The 17,875-nt window shown below is 31.0% G+C and overlaps 1 protein-coding gene across 2 annotated transcripts; it reads right to left on the bottom strand.

The window, feature by feature from the left end:
- Nucleotides 1-11,475: 11,475 nt before the first annotated feature.
- LOC125185537 (inorganic pyrophosphatase TTM2) lies at nucleotides 11,476-17,187 on the bottom strand. 2 transcript variants are annotated; one of them, XM_048082085.1, is made up of 13 exons: nucleotides 16,944-17,187; nucleotides 16,744-16,838; nucleotides 15,680-16,032; nucleotides 15,359-15,473; nucleotides 14,684-14,879; nucleotides 14,486-14,599; nucleotides 14,094-14,267; nucleotides 13,214-13,408; nucleotides 12,872-12,994; nucleotides 12,683-12,804; nucleotides 12,377-12,482; nucleotides 12,021-12,290; nucleotides 11,476-11,935 (listed from the first exon to the last, which is right to left on the bottom strand). In XM_048082085.1, the coding sequence occupies exons 3-13, from the start codon at nucleotides 16,014-16,016 to the stop codon at nucleotides 11,717-11,719; spliced, it is 1,971 nt and encodes a 656-aa protein (XP_047938042.1). In that variant the 5' UTR covers nucleotides 16,017-16,032; nucleotides 16,744-16,838; nucleotides 16,944-17,187; the 3' UTR covers nucleotides 11,476-11,716. The 2 variants fall into 2 exon arrangements, with proteins under 2 accessions (XP_047938042.1, XP_047938043.1); XM_048082086.1 differs by having other exon boundaries at nucleotides 15,680-16,029.
- Nucleotides 17,188-17,875: the final 688 nt, after the last annotated feature.

Here is a 17,875-nt window from a genome sequence, read left to right as displayed (position 1 = left end):
AACAATTCTGATAAAATATAATATCTATTTTTAATATTATATGAACTTATTGATAATTTTTCTTTTTAATTATATTTTCGTGTCTTCCATCTGCTTTTATTTATTACTACTACTATGTTTATATTTTTTAGATGATGTTACCATAATTTTGTTCTTTTATATTTTAATCATTATAATACTTTTAATAGTAATGATTAGATTTTTATAGTCTATTTATGTTAGTACTTTATAATTGATTCATGTTATAAAATTTACGCTGAAACTATAACCGCCCAATTTCTAGGATGAGTCATATGAAAATATTACTGTTATTGGTAAAAGTGAATGTAGTTTGTTTTAAACTTGCATATTGGTTATTGGATTTAGAGCATCTCCATTCATGCTTTGGCAATAGCATGGAAGTGAGTCCGAACTGATTTTTATTTATTTTTTACTCTCTGCTCTTCCGCAAGCATGTTCAAGGGTCCCACTATTCAATTATATAATTTAAATAATTCAATAAAAACATATCCACAATATTCAAATACGTTAAAAATACCCGATACTATTACATATTACTAAAAAATTAAAAATTACAACATAATTAAAATCCTAAAAATTAAAAATTACATAATTAAAATCCTTTTGGAGTAAAAATAATGAAAAAATAAATTAAAAGTGTGAAAAAAATGGATATATTTTATTAGGAAGTAGGAAAACATTTTTTTTATTAAATCTGAATTTTTCAAATTTTTTTGAATTTTTTAAATAATAATAATAATAATAATAATAATAATAAAATGATAAACCAACGGCCCATCGGAGCATGCCACGTCGGCTGCTCGTGCTCTTGTCGTTGGCACGGATGTGCTCTATGCATAGAGCAGGGCCGTGCCAACGGCCAGAGCACAGCGGCAGACAGCAGGGTGCCGCGCCGTCGGCACGAACGACGTTCTTCCTCAAGAGCACCGCTCTTATGTTGAAAATAATTTTGTTCATTTTTAAAGTTATGATAGTATTTGATTATAGTTTTAGGTGAGATGAATGACTTTAAACAAGGAAAACGAGTTATTTTACATTTTTGAGTTCTATTGGAGAGTGACGAGTAGTGAAGAATGAAAGGTGTTAGTTTGTAATGACGAGATTGATAGTTCTTTTAATATTAAAGTTAATGCACTGTATAATGAATTTTTTTTTTTAATTATGAGTAATACCCTTTTGTTTAATTCTATATTGTAATAGATTTTATCTTCTACTCCATGATTTAACATTTGAACATTATATTTATTATGTTTCAATGTTAATTTGTACATATGTACAATTTTCATATAATTAAAATTTTGTTTGTTATTTTGTTCATTGCTAATATCAATTCTAATATTATTTAATTAATTAAAATTTAATATTAATATTTTAAAATATTTTATTCTGTGCATAGCACACATACACTGATACAGTGATACTAGTAATTATAAAATTAAACTTTCGGCAATACATGAAACAAAAACTAATGGTAACACAAATAAGAAAGTGCAATATAAAAGTGTCTTAAACGTCGAGACATTAATGTAAAATTATTAATCACTATGTCCTAATATATTAAAGGCCTTAAGTGTCAAAAGTATAAATTATTTACTCTTACTTTTACAAGAAATCGAACTTAATTTCATAAAATATGAGAAAAAAAAAGTCAATGACTCATCATTTCGCAACCTCTTGGGATTGTACTCCATGTTACTAGGATCGAGAATTCGAGATCGAGATCGCGAACGCAAACTTCATACTATAATATTCTTTTGTTAATTAAAATAGTTTTGATATTTTAATTACAATTTATAGTTACAGTATAAATATACTATTATAATATTTATTACTAAAAAATATGAATACGTAAGAGCTACTAGAAATGGGTCACTGCTCCTTTAAAAGACCTCCCTAATGTGAACCGGAGCGGATCACCTCATTCAAATAATACACCATTTCATACTACACTAATAAAATAATGACATGTAGATATTTTTTTAATTAACAAAATAAAAGACTAAAAGATTAATTATCATCATACATATCCTCATACACCAACATTTTAGTTAATCAATCAAAGCTGAACTGAAATCGGGTGATCAAAATGCTACTAAGATTCAGATACAGCAACCAGTTCATGAATCGGGCTACGTTATATCCAACCAATATGATCAGAATCACCCCCGAAATGCATCATCCCCAACAGTTTGTTCTCTCCCCTATATTCTCCCACCTTGTCTTGTTTACTGTCATCATTATTCAACTTTCTCAGATTAAAACCATAGCAACACACAGCGTCAACAAAGCTATACTTGGAAATTATAAGAGTGAACTTCAAAAATGGTCCCTAGACTATGGGTTTATCTCGAAAATGGTCCCTGGATTTTAAAAATATCACCAGCAGTCCCTGGACTAAGGGTTAATATCAAATAATGGTCCTTTTGCACTGTTTTGAGACGAAAATGCCCTTTTGAGGGGTTTTGGGGGATTTGGGCAATTTGGTCTTTTTACACTTTTAACATTTTAAATCTGATATTATTTCAGTTATGTACTAAATCTGATATTATTTCAAAATTATCATTCTTCTTCCCTTTTGTCATCTTTCACTTTGTTTCTTTATTTCAATATTAGATTTAATTTTACAAAATTAAATTTTAAATTTCAGTTTTTAAATATCACTAAATTTTTTAATTATAAAAATTAATAGTTATAATCAAAATTTGATAGTGTCTAATATTTAATCAATAAAATATGACAACGCCTTAGTTTTAATCAATATTTAATAGCTTTAATCATAAATAGATCATATAACACGATTTATTCTGAAATAAATATGCATCTAATGCAAGACTAATATAATTTTCGTTAATTAATTTGAAAACAATCAAATTGACTAGAAAATTTCAACAAAAATAATCCTATATAAAATTTTTAGTCAACTTTATAATATTCAATCACAAGCAATTATAACAACCGAACGAAGGCTAAATAGAATAGCTTTTATTTTTCCATCGTGATTAATATTATTTTTCTGTACTTCTTCAATTCAGCTGAATATTATATTAAATAACAAAAATTAATAGTTTTAATCAATATTTATAGTGTCCATGAATTAATAGTTTTAATTAAAAAAATTTATTGATATTTAAAATTTAAAATTTAAAATTTAATTTTATAAATTAAATCTAAATAAAGAAACTAAGTGAAGGATGACAAAAGGGAAGAAGAATAATAATTTTGAAATAATATCAGAGTTAGTACATGACTGAAATAATATCAGATTTAAAATGTTAAAAGTGTAAAAAGACCAAATTGCCCAAACCCTCCAAAACCCCTCAAAAGGGCATTTTCGTCTCGAAACAGTGCAAAATGACTGTTTTTGATATTAACCCTTAGTCCATGGACTACTGGTGATATTTTTAAAGTCCAGGGACTATTTTCGAGATAAACCCATAGTCCAGGGACCATTTTTGAAGTTCACTCAAATTATAAAATGTCATTATTCGGCTAGTAGATTTCATCTAATCCGATCATCATGCCATCAGGTGCGAAGAAGCGAAAATCTAAAATGTTGGTGTATAAGGATATGTATGATGATAACTAATCTTTTAGTCCTTTATTTTGTTAATTTAAAAAATATCCACATGTCATTATTTTATTAGTGTAATATGAAATGGTGTATTATTTGAATAAGGTGATCCGCTCCGCATTTCAAGAAGGTTATCCAATTTTATATAGACTAGATAGAATCATCACCAAGTCGATTTGAGACAAGATTTATAGTTTTAATACGCCCACGCACATGTGGATCGGAATGACACATCAGACTTCCAACACGTGGATAGGCAAGACAAGAGATAAGAGAACCATCATTTATGTGGGCCGAAATGAACATCGGTTTTTCACTCGTGAGGTAGATAAAGGAAAAAGAGAAAATCATCATCGACTTGCGCCCACTCTGATACCATATTAGAAATAGGTCATTCAACCCCTTAAAATGTCTTATAAAGAGGGACGATTATCTACTCCGAGATAAGATTATCATCAAGTCGATATATGACAAGATTTATAGTTTTAACAGAAACATTGATATAAAATACTTCCTCCGTTCCATAAAAGATGTCTCATTTTTCTTTTAAGTTTGTCTCACTAAAGATGTTACATTTTCATTTATGAAAAAAGTTTTCTCTAACATTAACATAAATATTATATTTTATCTCATCACTTAATACACAAAATAAAACTGTCTAAAATTCTGTGTTGTCCAACAAGTATGATAACTTTTGTGGGATGGAGGGAGCAAGTATTCTCGTGTACAGAGGAAACTTGATTCAGAATCATGGAACTTTTTAAGTTTTTAGCTCGTATTCATCTTGTTTTATTAAACTAGAAAATGACTAATTAAAAACAATATTTTGACTTGGGAAATACTACTCCCTCCGTCCCGGCTAAGATGACACATTGCTTAGCCGGCACGGGATTTTAGGAGTTATTGATTAAAGTGTTTAATTGAAGAGAGAGAAGGTGGGTGAAGGTATTAAAGTAGAGAGATGAAGATAGATGAATATTTTAATAGGAATGAGAAAAAGTGGTTGAGTGTATTAATTGGAGAGAGAATATTACCAAAAAAGGAAATGTGTCATCTTAGTTGGGACAAACTAAAAAGGAAAACGTGTCATATTAAGCGGGACGGAGGGAGTAAATCTTTATCATATCAATTGAAATACCCCACTCTCAGTCCCACATCAGCAATTCCCACCACTAGTTGTTGTTGTTTTGTCTTTTTATGTACGACTTTTGATTATGATACTACAACAATAGTAGTTTTGTTTTTTTATGGTCTCCCTGCGATTTATAATTATGATATAAAGATCTTATTTTAAATTTTAACAGTATGATAAAAATATGATTATGTAAAAGAACATTGATATAGAGTATTGCATAGTGGAAACATTGATATAAAGTATTATTTTAAACATTGATTTTAAATTTATATACACATTTACAAAGGAAGGAACATCTTTTTAGATCCACCAACTTTGCCAAAGTATCATTTTAGGTCCATGAATTTTGAAAATATCATTTTAGGTCCGTCAACTATAAGTTAATATCATTTGAGGTATTTTGAACTTTTTTCGGACGAAAATACCCTTAAGGCCTTCAAAGGGAAATTTGAACAATTATTTCGCCACTCATCTTGCGTCAGAGACCTAGAATTTTGACGGCAAATTTTTATATTTGAATTCAATTTGGATGGTAATTGATCACCATTCTGAAATTCATATAAATAATTCTCCGAATGACAATCCAAATTAATAGCTATCTAATTTCAAAACAAATAAATCAAATATAATTCGCAAATCACCTATTGTAAGTTCTTAAAATGCAGTTAAGATTGAAAAAATAAAATAAAGTATCAAGTCCCAATTCACTATCCCTAAATAATTGGTCATCTAAAATTAAAAAATTAGCACATATTTTTTATGGCAAATTTTAATTATATTTAAAATCAGTTTTTATGGTAATTGAATTAAATAGTACTAGTAAAAATAATTGTTGGACTCTAGGTCTTTGACGCAAGATGAATGGCGAATAAATTGTCCAAATTGCCCTTGAAGGCCTTGAGCGCATTTTCGTCCGGGAAAAGTTCAAAATACCTCAAATGATATTAACTTGTAGTTGACGAACCTAAAATGATATTTTCGAAGTTTACGGACCTAAAATGATACTTTAGTAAAGTTGGTGGACCTAAAAAGATGTTCCCTCTTTACAAAATACTTCATCCGTCCCCAAAGAATATGCACTTTGGGTTCGACACGGGTTTTAATGTAAAATTGGTAAAGTAGTAGAGAGATAGAGAGAAAAAGTAATTAAAGTGTTGTTAGTGGAGAATGAGTCGCATTTCATTAGAGAGAAAAAGACTTTTTAAAATTAAAAAGTGCATATTCTTGTGAGACAAACTAAAAAGGAAAGAGCATATATTTTTTCGGGACACATTGAGTATAAGTGTAAAGTTTTGAACGAGAAGCATAGCAAGTTTACGATGCACTGAAATTAATTCAAGTTGAGTCAAATAATAAAAGAATTTCGATTCAAACACTCAATCTCGAATTTGATGGAACTTTTAATTTTTTAGCTCATTGTCGTCTTAATATCGTTCAACTAGAAAATGACTAATATTTTTAAAAAAATCACTTTAAAAAATTGAAATGAAATCTTTACCATAGTCAATAGAAATACCCCACACTCAGCCCCAAATCAGCAATTCCCACCACTAGTTTTTTGGTCTTGTCAGTTTTTTTTAAATAAAAACACCTAATAATAATTATTATTATATAAAGGAGGACATCAAGTTGTGGATGAAAACCTAATGAAAATGATGGAAGACAATCCAATGTGTGCACCTTATTATCGCCGTACATAAACATTCATAGGTAAACGTGAATAATTACTTAATAGTATAAGGTTTCGCCTAGTAAGTCCAACCAACATAAATTTTAGGATTCAATCATATTTTTAAACCACATACTCGGATCAACCTTAATAATTGAGATACAGTATATAATCTAGTTGTTTGGACAACCTTAATAATTTGGAATCGATCAATTGTTTTCTAAATATGTTTCACTAGAAGTAGAATTCATAAGAATCTTCATGTATTGGGGTGGGGGTTTGAGGCCTACTGGAATCTATTATCTATTCTTGTGTTCGCCACTAAATAAATGAGATAAATATAGAAATGTGACCTGACTAAATAACATAATTAGTTTTTATCAATAGTTATTGACAAAGAGTCAATTAATAGTAGGATAAATAATTTTCAGCTGCCAGTTTGATATACTCAATCTTTAAATAGTTGGAGTGGTATCTTATCTCTTGTCGAGTCGGAATATAGTAGGACACGCTAAAAAAACTTACTTAGGGATATAAAAATTGAGACACAATCACTTGTGTCGGAAAATTTTAAAAAGTAACAATAATTTAGGACGCAAAAGAATACGTCCCTAAATTAAGCACAAATTAACTTAATCTTTTATTTTTTTAGGACGCTTCCGTTTGCGTCCTCTAATTTTAGTTGGGACACCAACAATAAAGATATTTTTTGAAGCGTTGGTGGTATATTTAGAAACACAAATTAGCGTCCTTAGTTGTATTTAGAAAATATCCTTAACGATTTTTTTTAGTGACGTGTATATATAATTAAATATATATTTATAAATTTTTTTAAAATATTAGTGCAACTAAAAAATGATATCAACATAAGTTTTGAGCCTTAATAACATTAAATGTCAACAAATCTATAAGATTACAAATAAGTTCATAGAGTAAAAGGAATCAGTTTAAAATTTGAAATTACAACATCCCTAATCTTTCAAGACATGAAACAACATTTTCTTATCCTTTTTAAAAGTGTATATAAAATAAATTACGTTGAAAAACAAGAATATAACTTTTCTTTAAAAAAGGTACTACTATAATACTTGCTCCGTCCATGAAAAATAGACCATATTGTGAAATGACACGGGTTTTAATGTTGAATTGGTAAAGTAAGAGAAGGGAAAAAAGTAAAACCAAAGTAGTGTTAGTGGAATGTGGGGTCCATATTATTAGTAGTGTTTAATTGTGTTAGGTAGCAAATGTGGGGTCCTTTTTTAAACTTGGTCTAATTTTTGTAGACGGATGGAGTATTAATTTATACGAATGAATTAATTTGGACTCTATTGAATTACAATTAAACCGGTCCTTACAAAATTTACATTATACACTATCTTGTCAACTGTTCAAACACAAAAACATGCAATAACTTACATAACATGTGAGAGAAAAAATAATTAAACGCAAAACACATGCACTAACAATCTTCCTGATAGAAGTCAATGCATGGAAAAATCTGATATTCAAAATGTCTATATAAAGACTTGAATATAGTATATTTTAACAATGAAATCTCAAATTTTCATCAGCATACCTATAGATCTTCACTTCACCACTTGTTGAAAAAATGCCTCAATATATGAACCTCATTAAAACCATACTCAACCAAATATTTCTCATCATTTCCAGCCTGAAATGGGCTTTGGATTTTCTCATTTTTCACTCATTCTTCCAGTCTTCCGCACTAGGGGACGTTCAGTTGTACCATACGAACCACGACATAGTTGGCGAATGTGCCGTCTGTTTGAGCGAAATCGAGGAGGCGGAAGAGGTTAGGGAGCTCAAATGCAGCCATATCTTCCACATGGCTTGTTTTGAGAGATGGGCTGCCTATGGCCGTCGAACTTGTCCACTTTGCAGAAACCCGCAACTCGACAACGATGAAAGAATGATTTATCAACAAGTTTTGGTGTTCAACTTCTGTGAAATTAGGGCTGGAAATAATGAAACATGGTGGCTACGTTGAAATTACTAGAGGATTTTAATTACCATATATCTACTTATTGTGTTGTTGCAATGAAGAATAAATTTGTGGGATTGTTATGTGTATAGCATGTACAAGTCAAACACAGTCCATTTTAGTAAGTTGTTCTAATGTAGTCGAGTGACACAACTTTGGTTTGAGCATTGTAAAAATATCTTTATCATCGTATGTATTATGTAATATATTTGGAATATTTGAAAATTGTAAGGCAATCCAAAACTACCCCCCCTCTTAAAAATATTATACTACTGGACTAATCATCAATATGAAATGGACGATTACTATATTTTTATATATAATTATATATGCTATGTTAAACACTATATTATGCATAGGATCAAAGTTTTTACAGTTAAAAATTAAACTGCGTGAATTTTAATGCTCAAGTAATGTTTTATGAAGCATAATATATTGCAACCCCTTTTGAGATGTTCAGAAAATTAAGAGTGTCAACAACTTAGTTTATCTCAATATTTGTATGGACATATATCATCCATGAGTTGTTCATTAATCACACCATACGATCACAATGTACTACATTTTGGACTGACTTAGAAAAGCAATTGGAGTTGCATAATGTAATATGCGCATATTCAAGGTACACATACAAACTAGCTAATTAATGAAGTATAGCTAATAAATTTATAAATCATTTGAAATATATATAATTATAACGATGCAAAAAATTTGAGATACTTTAGAATTACTCAACTATAACTGAAATGGCACAGTTCAAAAAATCTACAACATTAGTATATATACACATACTTTTTAAAATATCTTCATTTTTAACCCCAACTACTCCCACTCACTCTACATAGGCTTTCATAATTCACACGATTTTAACTTCCTTTAATTATACATTTTTACTTTAATATCATTTTTTAAATTAAATAGTAATCTTGTAAATTTCTCTAAAACTCCCCCAAAACTCCCCTTTTATATATTTTATATATTACTTCTATAAGACTATAACTACCAAAAAATTAATTCCCTGATTTATAAAAAAAAAAATATTAAAGATCTGGCATATAACATAATCTAGAAGATATGCCGTGATACTTTAAGAATTGACAGTACTTACTCTCTCGTCCCACAATAATAGTCACTCTTATTGTGGGCACGGATTTTAAGAAATGTAAAGAATAGTGGAAAAAAGTTAGTGGAATATGTGATCCACTTTTTTTATATTGGTATTATAATAAAAAGTGAGTGAAGTGAGTTAGTGGAATGTGAAACCTACTTACCATTTATGACAAAAATGAAGTGTGACTCTGATTCTAGGATGGATCAAAATAGGAAAGTGTGACTCTTATTGTGGAATGAAGAGAGTATTACCTTTTAGACTGAACTACATAAATGGTACCTGATCTTTCACTTTCGCATGTCAATGGTACACGATCTTTATTTTATATCATTTTTGGTATCTATAAATCACATTTTTGGTACCTGATGCAATTTTCTTCCCAAAATGCCCTTCAAACAAATATATTTTTTCATTTATGTCACAAAGGGTATTTTGGGCATATATAAAATTAGTACCAAAAGTGATATTATAATATCTTCTTTCATTCTCCTCATTTTTTATATTATTATTATTAATCAATATTAATATTATTATTTTGATGTTAGAAATTAATAATTAATTCATTTCTAATATCATTCAAATATACTTAAATATAATTATTATAATAATATTATTGTTATGATACTAAAAACTGATAGTAATTAATAAATAATTATAATATAATTATATAAATTATGAATCACATAATATTATATAATAATAATAAGTATTATTATTATTATTATTATTATTATTATTTTACATTAAATTAGTAACTAATCAATATAGTCTTAATAAAAATTTAACATTGTGAATTGTAATGATAAAAAAAGTTGAATATTTTTAGTTAGGTGTTTCAACCTTAAAATAAGTATAAAATAATTTAATAAAAAAATTTCAATTAATTTAATTACTTTAAATGCTTAATTTAATTACTTTAAATACATAATTTAATTAGGTATTTTATTTTTTTATTTATATTATGAATGCAATTAGATGCACGTATAAAACACTAAAAAGAAAGAAGAAAAAAGAAGAAAAAAGAAAAAAGAAAGGAAGATAAAATACTAAAAAGAAAGAAGAAAATGAGAAAAAAGAAAGAAGAAGAAACTAAATAATAAGAAAAAGAGAAATAAGAAAGGAAAGAAAAAATAATCACATATTTGGTACTATTTGATTGAAATTTTCAAAAATATCCTCCATGAAAAAAAAATCACATATTTAGTACCTAGGGTTATTTTTGTCACTAAGTACTAAAAACGATATAAAATAAAGATCAGGTACCATTTATGTAGTTCAATCTACTTTTTATAAGTAACATAATTTTTTTTATCTAAACTCTATATTAATACTCCATATGCAACCTATTGGCCTCTTCTTTAAATGAATCTCGTGAAGTGTACTATCTAGCTAGGGCTTCCATGACGATTAAGATTTTAGGAATCCATGGTTACCAACAAAATAATAGGAGTACTTCATTTGTCTTTAAACAAAAATTAAAACAAAACGAATTTTAATGCACAATTAAATAAGAGACAGATGGAAAGGAAAATGATTTAAGTATTGTTAGTGGAGAACGAGTCTCCCTCATCAAACAGAAAAAAAATTCTATAATAAAAATTTTAGTATTAAGAAACAAAACAAAATAATAGTTGATATTTTTAAAGGACGAGCTAGTAAATCACTTGTCTCTAATGTTCGTTTTCAATTAATTATGTCTAGTAGGATTTACATGTCTAAACTCTAATCAAATGAAAAATATAAGTTACAAGGATCTAATAAAACAAAAATTTGTTGAAGGGCATAATAAAATAAATGTATTAGTCCAAGGACCTTTTATCTTATATGTTATTCCAAACACGATATAGAAACATGAGCATCAAATGTTAAACTCAATCTGTAAAACTACAAATTCATAGCTATAGATTTTTGGTCAATTTCACATTTTACCATTAGAATTTAGAAGAAAATGCAGAAGACCACAAAATATCCCATACAACTACAAAATTTGCTATTCCACACCCTTCAGTTATTACATAACTCAATTTCTAGACCCTGGAGGCGAGATGCGCCTCCAAACGAGCCAAAAGCACCGATATCTATAATCCCGAGAAGAAGGGTGGGCATTTACAGATAAATCAGAGTGGGAAATCAATAAAGATCACTAAATCGAGTGACATGAACGACGAACTAAAATGTGCATGTCAAATTCAAATTAGTCGGACAGTTTATACTGAAGAAAGGCCCTTGAACAAACATATTCCCAGACCACAAACTCCCACTGAAGCCAAAATCGTGACTACTTTACTTGAACTGTTACCTGTAATGTCACCTCTGCTGCGCCTTCTGTCACGACCCGGCCTCTCTCCCAGACTTTCACGCAGAAGACTGCTGAGGCTCTCTAACTGAAGGATTACTTGGCGTTGCCCTCGAGCTATACTTGTAATCTGTGGAGAAATTGGAATGAAATCTAGATTAGTATTGATAGTCGATATCAGTAGGATTTCAAAGTGAGTTCTACTCAGACGGTACCTCATCAAGAAAAGACGTATCTTTTGCTAACTGAGACGAAGACAGAGAATTAGGCATCATGGATCCAGTTAGCGATCCATTCTCTAACCCGGAAATGAAGTATGAAGTCGGAGCTGAGCCATTAAGGACTTCGGCTTGTGTTAAGTTTTGTGAACTAGGCGAAGGTTTCTTGTTAATCAACTTGGAATTTAGCTCTTCAACACGAGATGTAAAATCATCCATCCGGTCGTTCAGGGTAGAAATCTGTTCTGAAAGCTGTGCCGCTGCTCCCTGAAATGTGTCAACAAAAAATGAAATCAATAATACAATCTACGCAAAGTTATAGCGGATGATTACTGACAAGTATCAAATAGTACCTGATTGGTTAGGGTCGTTTGTGGGTCTGCTGTCCTATCCTGAAATCTTCTGTTAATTTTGGACAAGTTTCTGTCCCCGTTTGATGTATATGAATGCGACAAGCCACTGCCAAAAGAAATCATCACCAGTTCGATGATTTAAAAACCGGCAACAAATTAATCGAGACAAACAACCTTAATTTAACTGCATTAGCATCATACAGAATGCCAAATATGTTGTTTATATAGCTAAAATGCTTATCATCCTTCAGCTGTAAAGATCAAGGCATGTGTAATGTGGGCCAATGCCTAGAATGGGAAATGTACCTCCTAAGATGTTTCGTTCTTGCTGCTGCCCTTTCTGCTGAGGCTCGAGAAAGTGCTTCTTTTGGGCTCGAGGCACAGTCCTCATCTAAGCTCAGCTTGGTCTTCAAATCATCTGGCAACGCCTGCCAAGATTTCCAATTAGGACTACCACACTGACGATGACGTTAATGAAGGCTAGACCATACATACCATAACCTCGTTAACAAGTTTCTCCAGCTGTATTTGTTCAATATATGTTCTTGGAACGTATGAACCACTCAACCCTAGTTGATCTGCCACACTTTTTACAATAAGGCGGTCTCTACCTTGTACCTGTTCCAAAGATAAAATATCTTCATTTAACTACGTAAGAACTAGGAAGAAACACGCCAGCAAATCATCAAACAGAGACAAACGGCCAAGGGTGACAATATAAACATATAGCACCTTATGTACTTTAGTTTGACACGTACTCCAAAGAAGTTTTAAGTACCAAAAATAAAAAGATATGGAAGAAAGGAAGGGTATTTCATACAAAGACAAGTGCACCACCTGAAGATAATGACGATTTAACTGCTCCAGCCAATCGATCTTTACACAGACCCTTTCATCGCAAAAGACATGGCTACTACGTTTGAGAATGGATGCGATTGTGTATCCCAAAGCCATTAATCCACCGAGGAGCCGTACACTAACTTCAAATGTTATTCTTGGCGATATGACGAATGGAGAGTCAGTGACCCATTCCTGAAATGAAAATTATATTCATGTTTTAGACAATCTGTAAAAATTTGTTCCTGGTGTGAACTTTCATCATCCAATTGTTGAAGAAAACAATATTCCATAAACATATAAATCCATTAGCTGATACATTTCCTATCAACTATTCGACGATCATGAGATCAGAGAGCAGAGCATAAACACCTACATTGATCAAGAGATCGTGGAAGGGGGATTTTCAGAACCTCTACTATTTTAGTTTACGCATCTGAATCCCTGAAGGATTTTTCTGGAGTGTGGGAATTAAATCATTCATCCAAAGAAGAAGCTGATGATTCAGAGAGATCAGAAACTGAAGGTTCACAATTTAAAATGTACGACAATTAATATGGCTAAAGGAGTAGGCTTAAGCCTAAACCGTGGTTAGATAAAAAAACTAACTTTAAAAGCCAAACAACAAATTACCAAAACTGATCCATAGCACAAGAAAAGAAACCAAATTCATTTTGTTTGAATTCTGTTCTTCATGTTCTTTTAACATCCCTTTTCAGCCAGTGTAGTGCTTGCATGCAATATCATAGCAGTTAATACATTTTACTGAGCATAGTCGATATAAATGTGTGTGTTGCAAGAGAGAAAAAATAGCAAAATGAAATGGAAACATAACAATGAATACTATATGAAATTCCAATGCAATGGCCATTGAACAGACCTCAAACATGAGATTATACTGTCCATCTTTATTGCGCATCCTCAGGTAAGATTGGCAGGTCTCTGGATCTTCACCAGGAGGTAGAAGATATATGTCGTAAGTCTGTTCGGTGATTTCTGTATGATCTTTGGACATAACGGCTTTGATTTCTTCCTCAGTCACATTTTTCCTAGACTAAACAAGTATGAACCAAAAATTAACTATGGTAACCAAAGAAAAAAACTAAGTATTATAACAAATTCCTCTTCTACAAAAGTATCAACTAGAGTATATGAAACAGGGTGAGATTATAAGTTCTATAAAAGAATTATGCAAAGTTTATAGAGTTAGAATCTTTCAGACAGAGTTAATGGACACACTCTAAGCTCGAAACTTATAGAATCGAAGGTTACCTTAAGTATATAAGTGGGGCACTGGAATCCAGTAAATGGGTTAAATTTGTTGATAATTTTTATATGTGCAGTGCGGAGGTCAGGCTCAATAAAAGCCTTATACATTGGATACACCTGCAGAGAAGTGTAACTGAGAACTTCCAGATAATATATAAGATACTTAACTACACATCTAGCTTAAGGATCAGCAATATGCACTGTTTCAGATATTTGGTGTATTATTTCTTCTGGTTCCTGTCCAGCACGTTGAATGTCTCGTAAAACTCTTTTAACAAGATCAAAGTGAACGCCACCGGTCACAGACACCCGGAGATCCAAAAAAGGGCGAAGTTTTTCACTTAAAGCATAGATGCCCTCTATAATCACAATGCGAGAGCTTGGAACTTCAACAGCCCTGTCATTTCATTAAATCAAAAGGCAATAGATAGTATCATGCAATTATAATATTATATAGACCCTGTTATAGATTTCCTTGTTTTGACGAAGTGACATTTCAATATTCACCCATTTTAAAAGGAGTAAAACTAGGAATCACAAGGTAAAAAGGAGTAATCACGACGGATGAGAAATAGATGCCAGTGACAAACAACAACATAGTAGTTTAAGCTAGTCAAGGATTCCAAGATTTACTAACCTAATTGGAGTATCTTGACAACACTTAGGATACCAGCAATTTTATTAACTGAATATTTGAATTTTGTATAGGTCAAAAGACAATCAAGCTCGTGAATAACCAGATTAGAGAAATCATAAAAAAAGAAGACTCTTAAACAATCATAACCACGTCAAAAATGTCGCAGATAAGCAATAAAGGATGCCTTAACTAATTAGGATCAATCAAAATATGCAAGACAATTCTAGGGGATTAAAGACCTGTATCCCGTGCGAGAGCTGGACTTGAAATCATATATTGGGACATCAACTTGCTTCCCGTCCTTGAGATCACGAATGTTTTTCAGCAAAGTGTCGTAGTCTGTCAAGCGTGGATCTGATTGTTTGATACAACAAAAGACCATGTCATCATTTCACATGTAGAGAGTCAGCACAGATGGCTAGCTCAAGTTTAAAGGTCAGATATCAGCACTCCTAAAACAGTTCTATGATGTCCAGTAGAAAACTCGACATATAACAAGAATCCCAACCAAATAGCAGTGACTAGTGAACAGAGAGTAAAATTAAACGAATGCACTATACCATCAAAGTTTCCATCTATAATTCGACTTGCATCATTGTAGTTGTCCATTGAAATGATAGCAATGCTTGGCATAAAGTTAAGTATCTTCTCAGTAAACACAGTCTTGCCAGCTCCAGAAGGACCTGCTACTCCTATTAATACGATTCCTTCATTTTTTTGTGCCAACAACTGGCAAGCGCGAACAACGGCGAAGAAACCTTTCTCGAAAGACAAATTATCAGGAATTGGGGAGACCTCATAGCGGTCCGAGTCCTTCCTCTTTACTAACTGAACTTGATCTTTCAAGAGCCCATGTTTACGATGAGATAATTCATCACTATAAGCATCTTTAACCATTGATACTATACTTCTTCTGAAGAGAAAAGGAAGAACATTATACTGGTCAGGAAACACAGAATGAAAGTACAGAATCAAACATTGGTGCATAAGTTAGTTCAAATGCAGGTAATTTATGGATAGGAACATATCAATATTAACTTGTTGCATCAGTTCTGCAAAATCGCCCACAAAAAAAAAAGATCAGTTACATCTTTGATGAGTTGCGATTCCTTAACAATATGTAACAAACAAAATTTTCTTCATTACGTTGGGTTGGTGGTAGTCACTACTACTAGAAAACAAGCTTCTTGTGACTTTAACTTATCTCAGTATACCTCATAATACTACATAATTAATAGCTTACACAAACACATAACCAGAAGCAGAAACAACTAGGAAGTTAATAACTAAAAGAGAAAAAACAACAGAATAAAACTCATACAGACAATATCCTAACTAGCTTAATGTCATACTACTACTTAAAGTCATCAGGTGAAATTCATGTCGATTCAGCTAAACAATCAAACTATCTAGCAACCCTAAACATATGAGATAAACAATGGCAGGCAATGCACCGGAATAAACAACGAATTCGATGCAAATCTCCCTAGTTCACATTACCAACTAAATCATAGCAGCATATACACATAACATCTTTTTACAAATCCATTGCTCTTTAACTATACCAATATTCAATTAAACAACTTCAAGATATGATCAGCATTACAAGATTCAAACGAGTTACCAAATAAACAACGCTGAGAGGATAAAAGCTTCCAAATTGCGGGAAATGAACAACTTCTTGATATTAGCTTGGATCTGTCCAATAAAGTTACCTTCCTGCAACAAAAACACAAACAAAAATGCTCCCAATTTTCTTAAACACGCAGAAAAATAAACTGACTGAATCAAGAAAATAAAAAAACACATTCAAACAACACTGACCTCCTGTTCTGATTCTGTGTTTCCAGTTACAAGTGGGGTTCGGCCAAAATACAGAAACAGAATAGAAAAGGGCATTCACTGATTAATCGAAAGGTGCAATATTGCGTATGTGTGCATTTGCTTCAAGTTCCGGTTATGTATATATTCAAATCTTTCTTGAATTTGTTCGGTGAGATTTTTTTGAAGTTGTGATTTTAAAAGAAATTCTAGTGATGCTTGGAGAATTGAAAAATCTTGGAAAACGCCACCGCTGAGAGATTGAATTTGAAGCGCTCGATTGTTTTGATATTTATACTTTGTTGAAAATGGTAATTTCTGTTTTTTTTTACTTATTCAACTTGACGTTGATTATGCGATCTCGTTACATATTTATTGCTTTAATTGCGCATTAAATTCGTAGGATTTGACTCTCAAATCCTGTATCTTTTATTCCACTTGAAAAATAGATATTTTTACAAGGATTACAATGGTAGGTTTTTTGATTGTGAGAGGGGAGTGGATTTTAAAAATCTCATTCAAATAGTACAGTGTATAATCTAAGAGATAGAAATTTTTAAATTGTAATTTCACTTGGAGAACGGCTTATTCTGGGAGTTATGAAATTAATTACCAAATTCAGGCTTTAAATTCAATCTCAACGTGCAATCTTTATTTTAGATATGCAAGTTTCATATTTCCTCTATCAATTATTCGCTGGTAAAGCAAAAGAATAGATGAAAAGGTGGGTTTAGGGTTTAGGGTTTAAATTTTATATTTTAAAATTAAATTATTTTTTATAAATATTTAGAAATAGAGAAATGTGACTATTTTTTTAGAAGGATGATGTACTTCTTTGTAAATGAACAATGGGAATAAAAACAAAAATTAGATAGACTAATTGGGAGGAATTATATGGCGTTTGACTGTGTTTCTTAAAATAGTTCGTACTCCTA

The sequence above is a fragment of the Salvia hispanica genome, chromosome 4, assembly GCF_023119035.1.
Source record: "Salvia hispanica cultivar TCC Black 2014 chromosome 4, UniMelb_Shisp_WGS_1.0, whole genome shotgun sequence".
Classification (NCBI taxonomy): domain Eukaryota; kingdom Viridiplantae; phylum Streptophyta; class Magnoliopsida; order Lamiales; family Lamiaceae; genus Salvia; species Salvia hispanica.
The sequence above is the reverse complement of the archived record's forward strand: the minus strand, read 5'-3'. Positions and strand labels throughout refer to the sequence as shown.

Bases quoted from the DNA above. Each gene is read 5' to 3' on its own strand.
- LOC125185537 (XM_048082085.1), bottom strand. From the start codon at position 16,016: ATGGTTAAAGATGCTTATAGTGATGAATTATCTCATCGTAAACATGGG. The intron at 14,600-14,683 runs GTGCATATTGCT...ACTTCTCTGCAG, and splicing joins TACACCAAATATCTGAAACA to GTGTATCCAATGTATAAGGC. The intron at 11,936-12,020 runs GTACCGTCTGAG...ATTTCTCCACAG, and splicing joins ATACGTCTTTTCTTGATGAG to ATTACAAGTATAGCTCGAGG.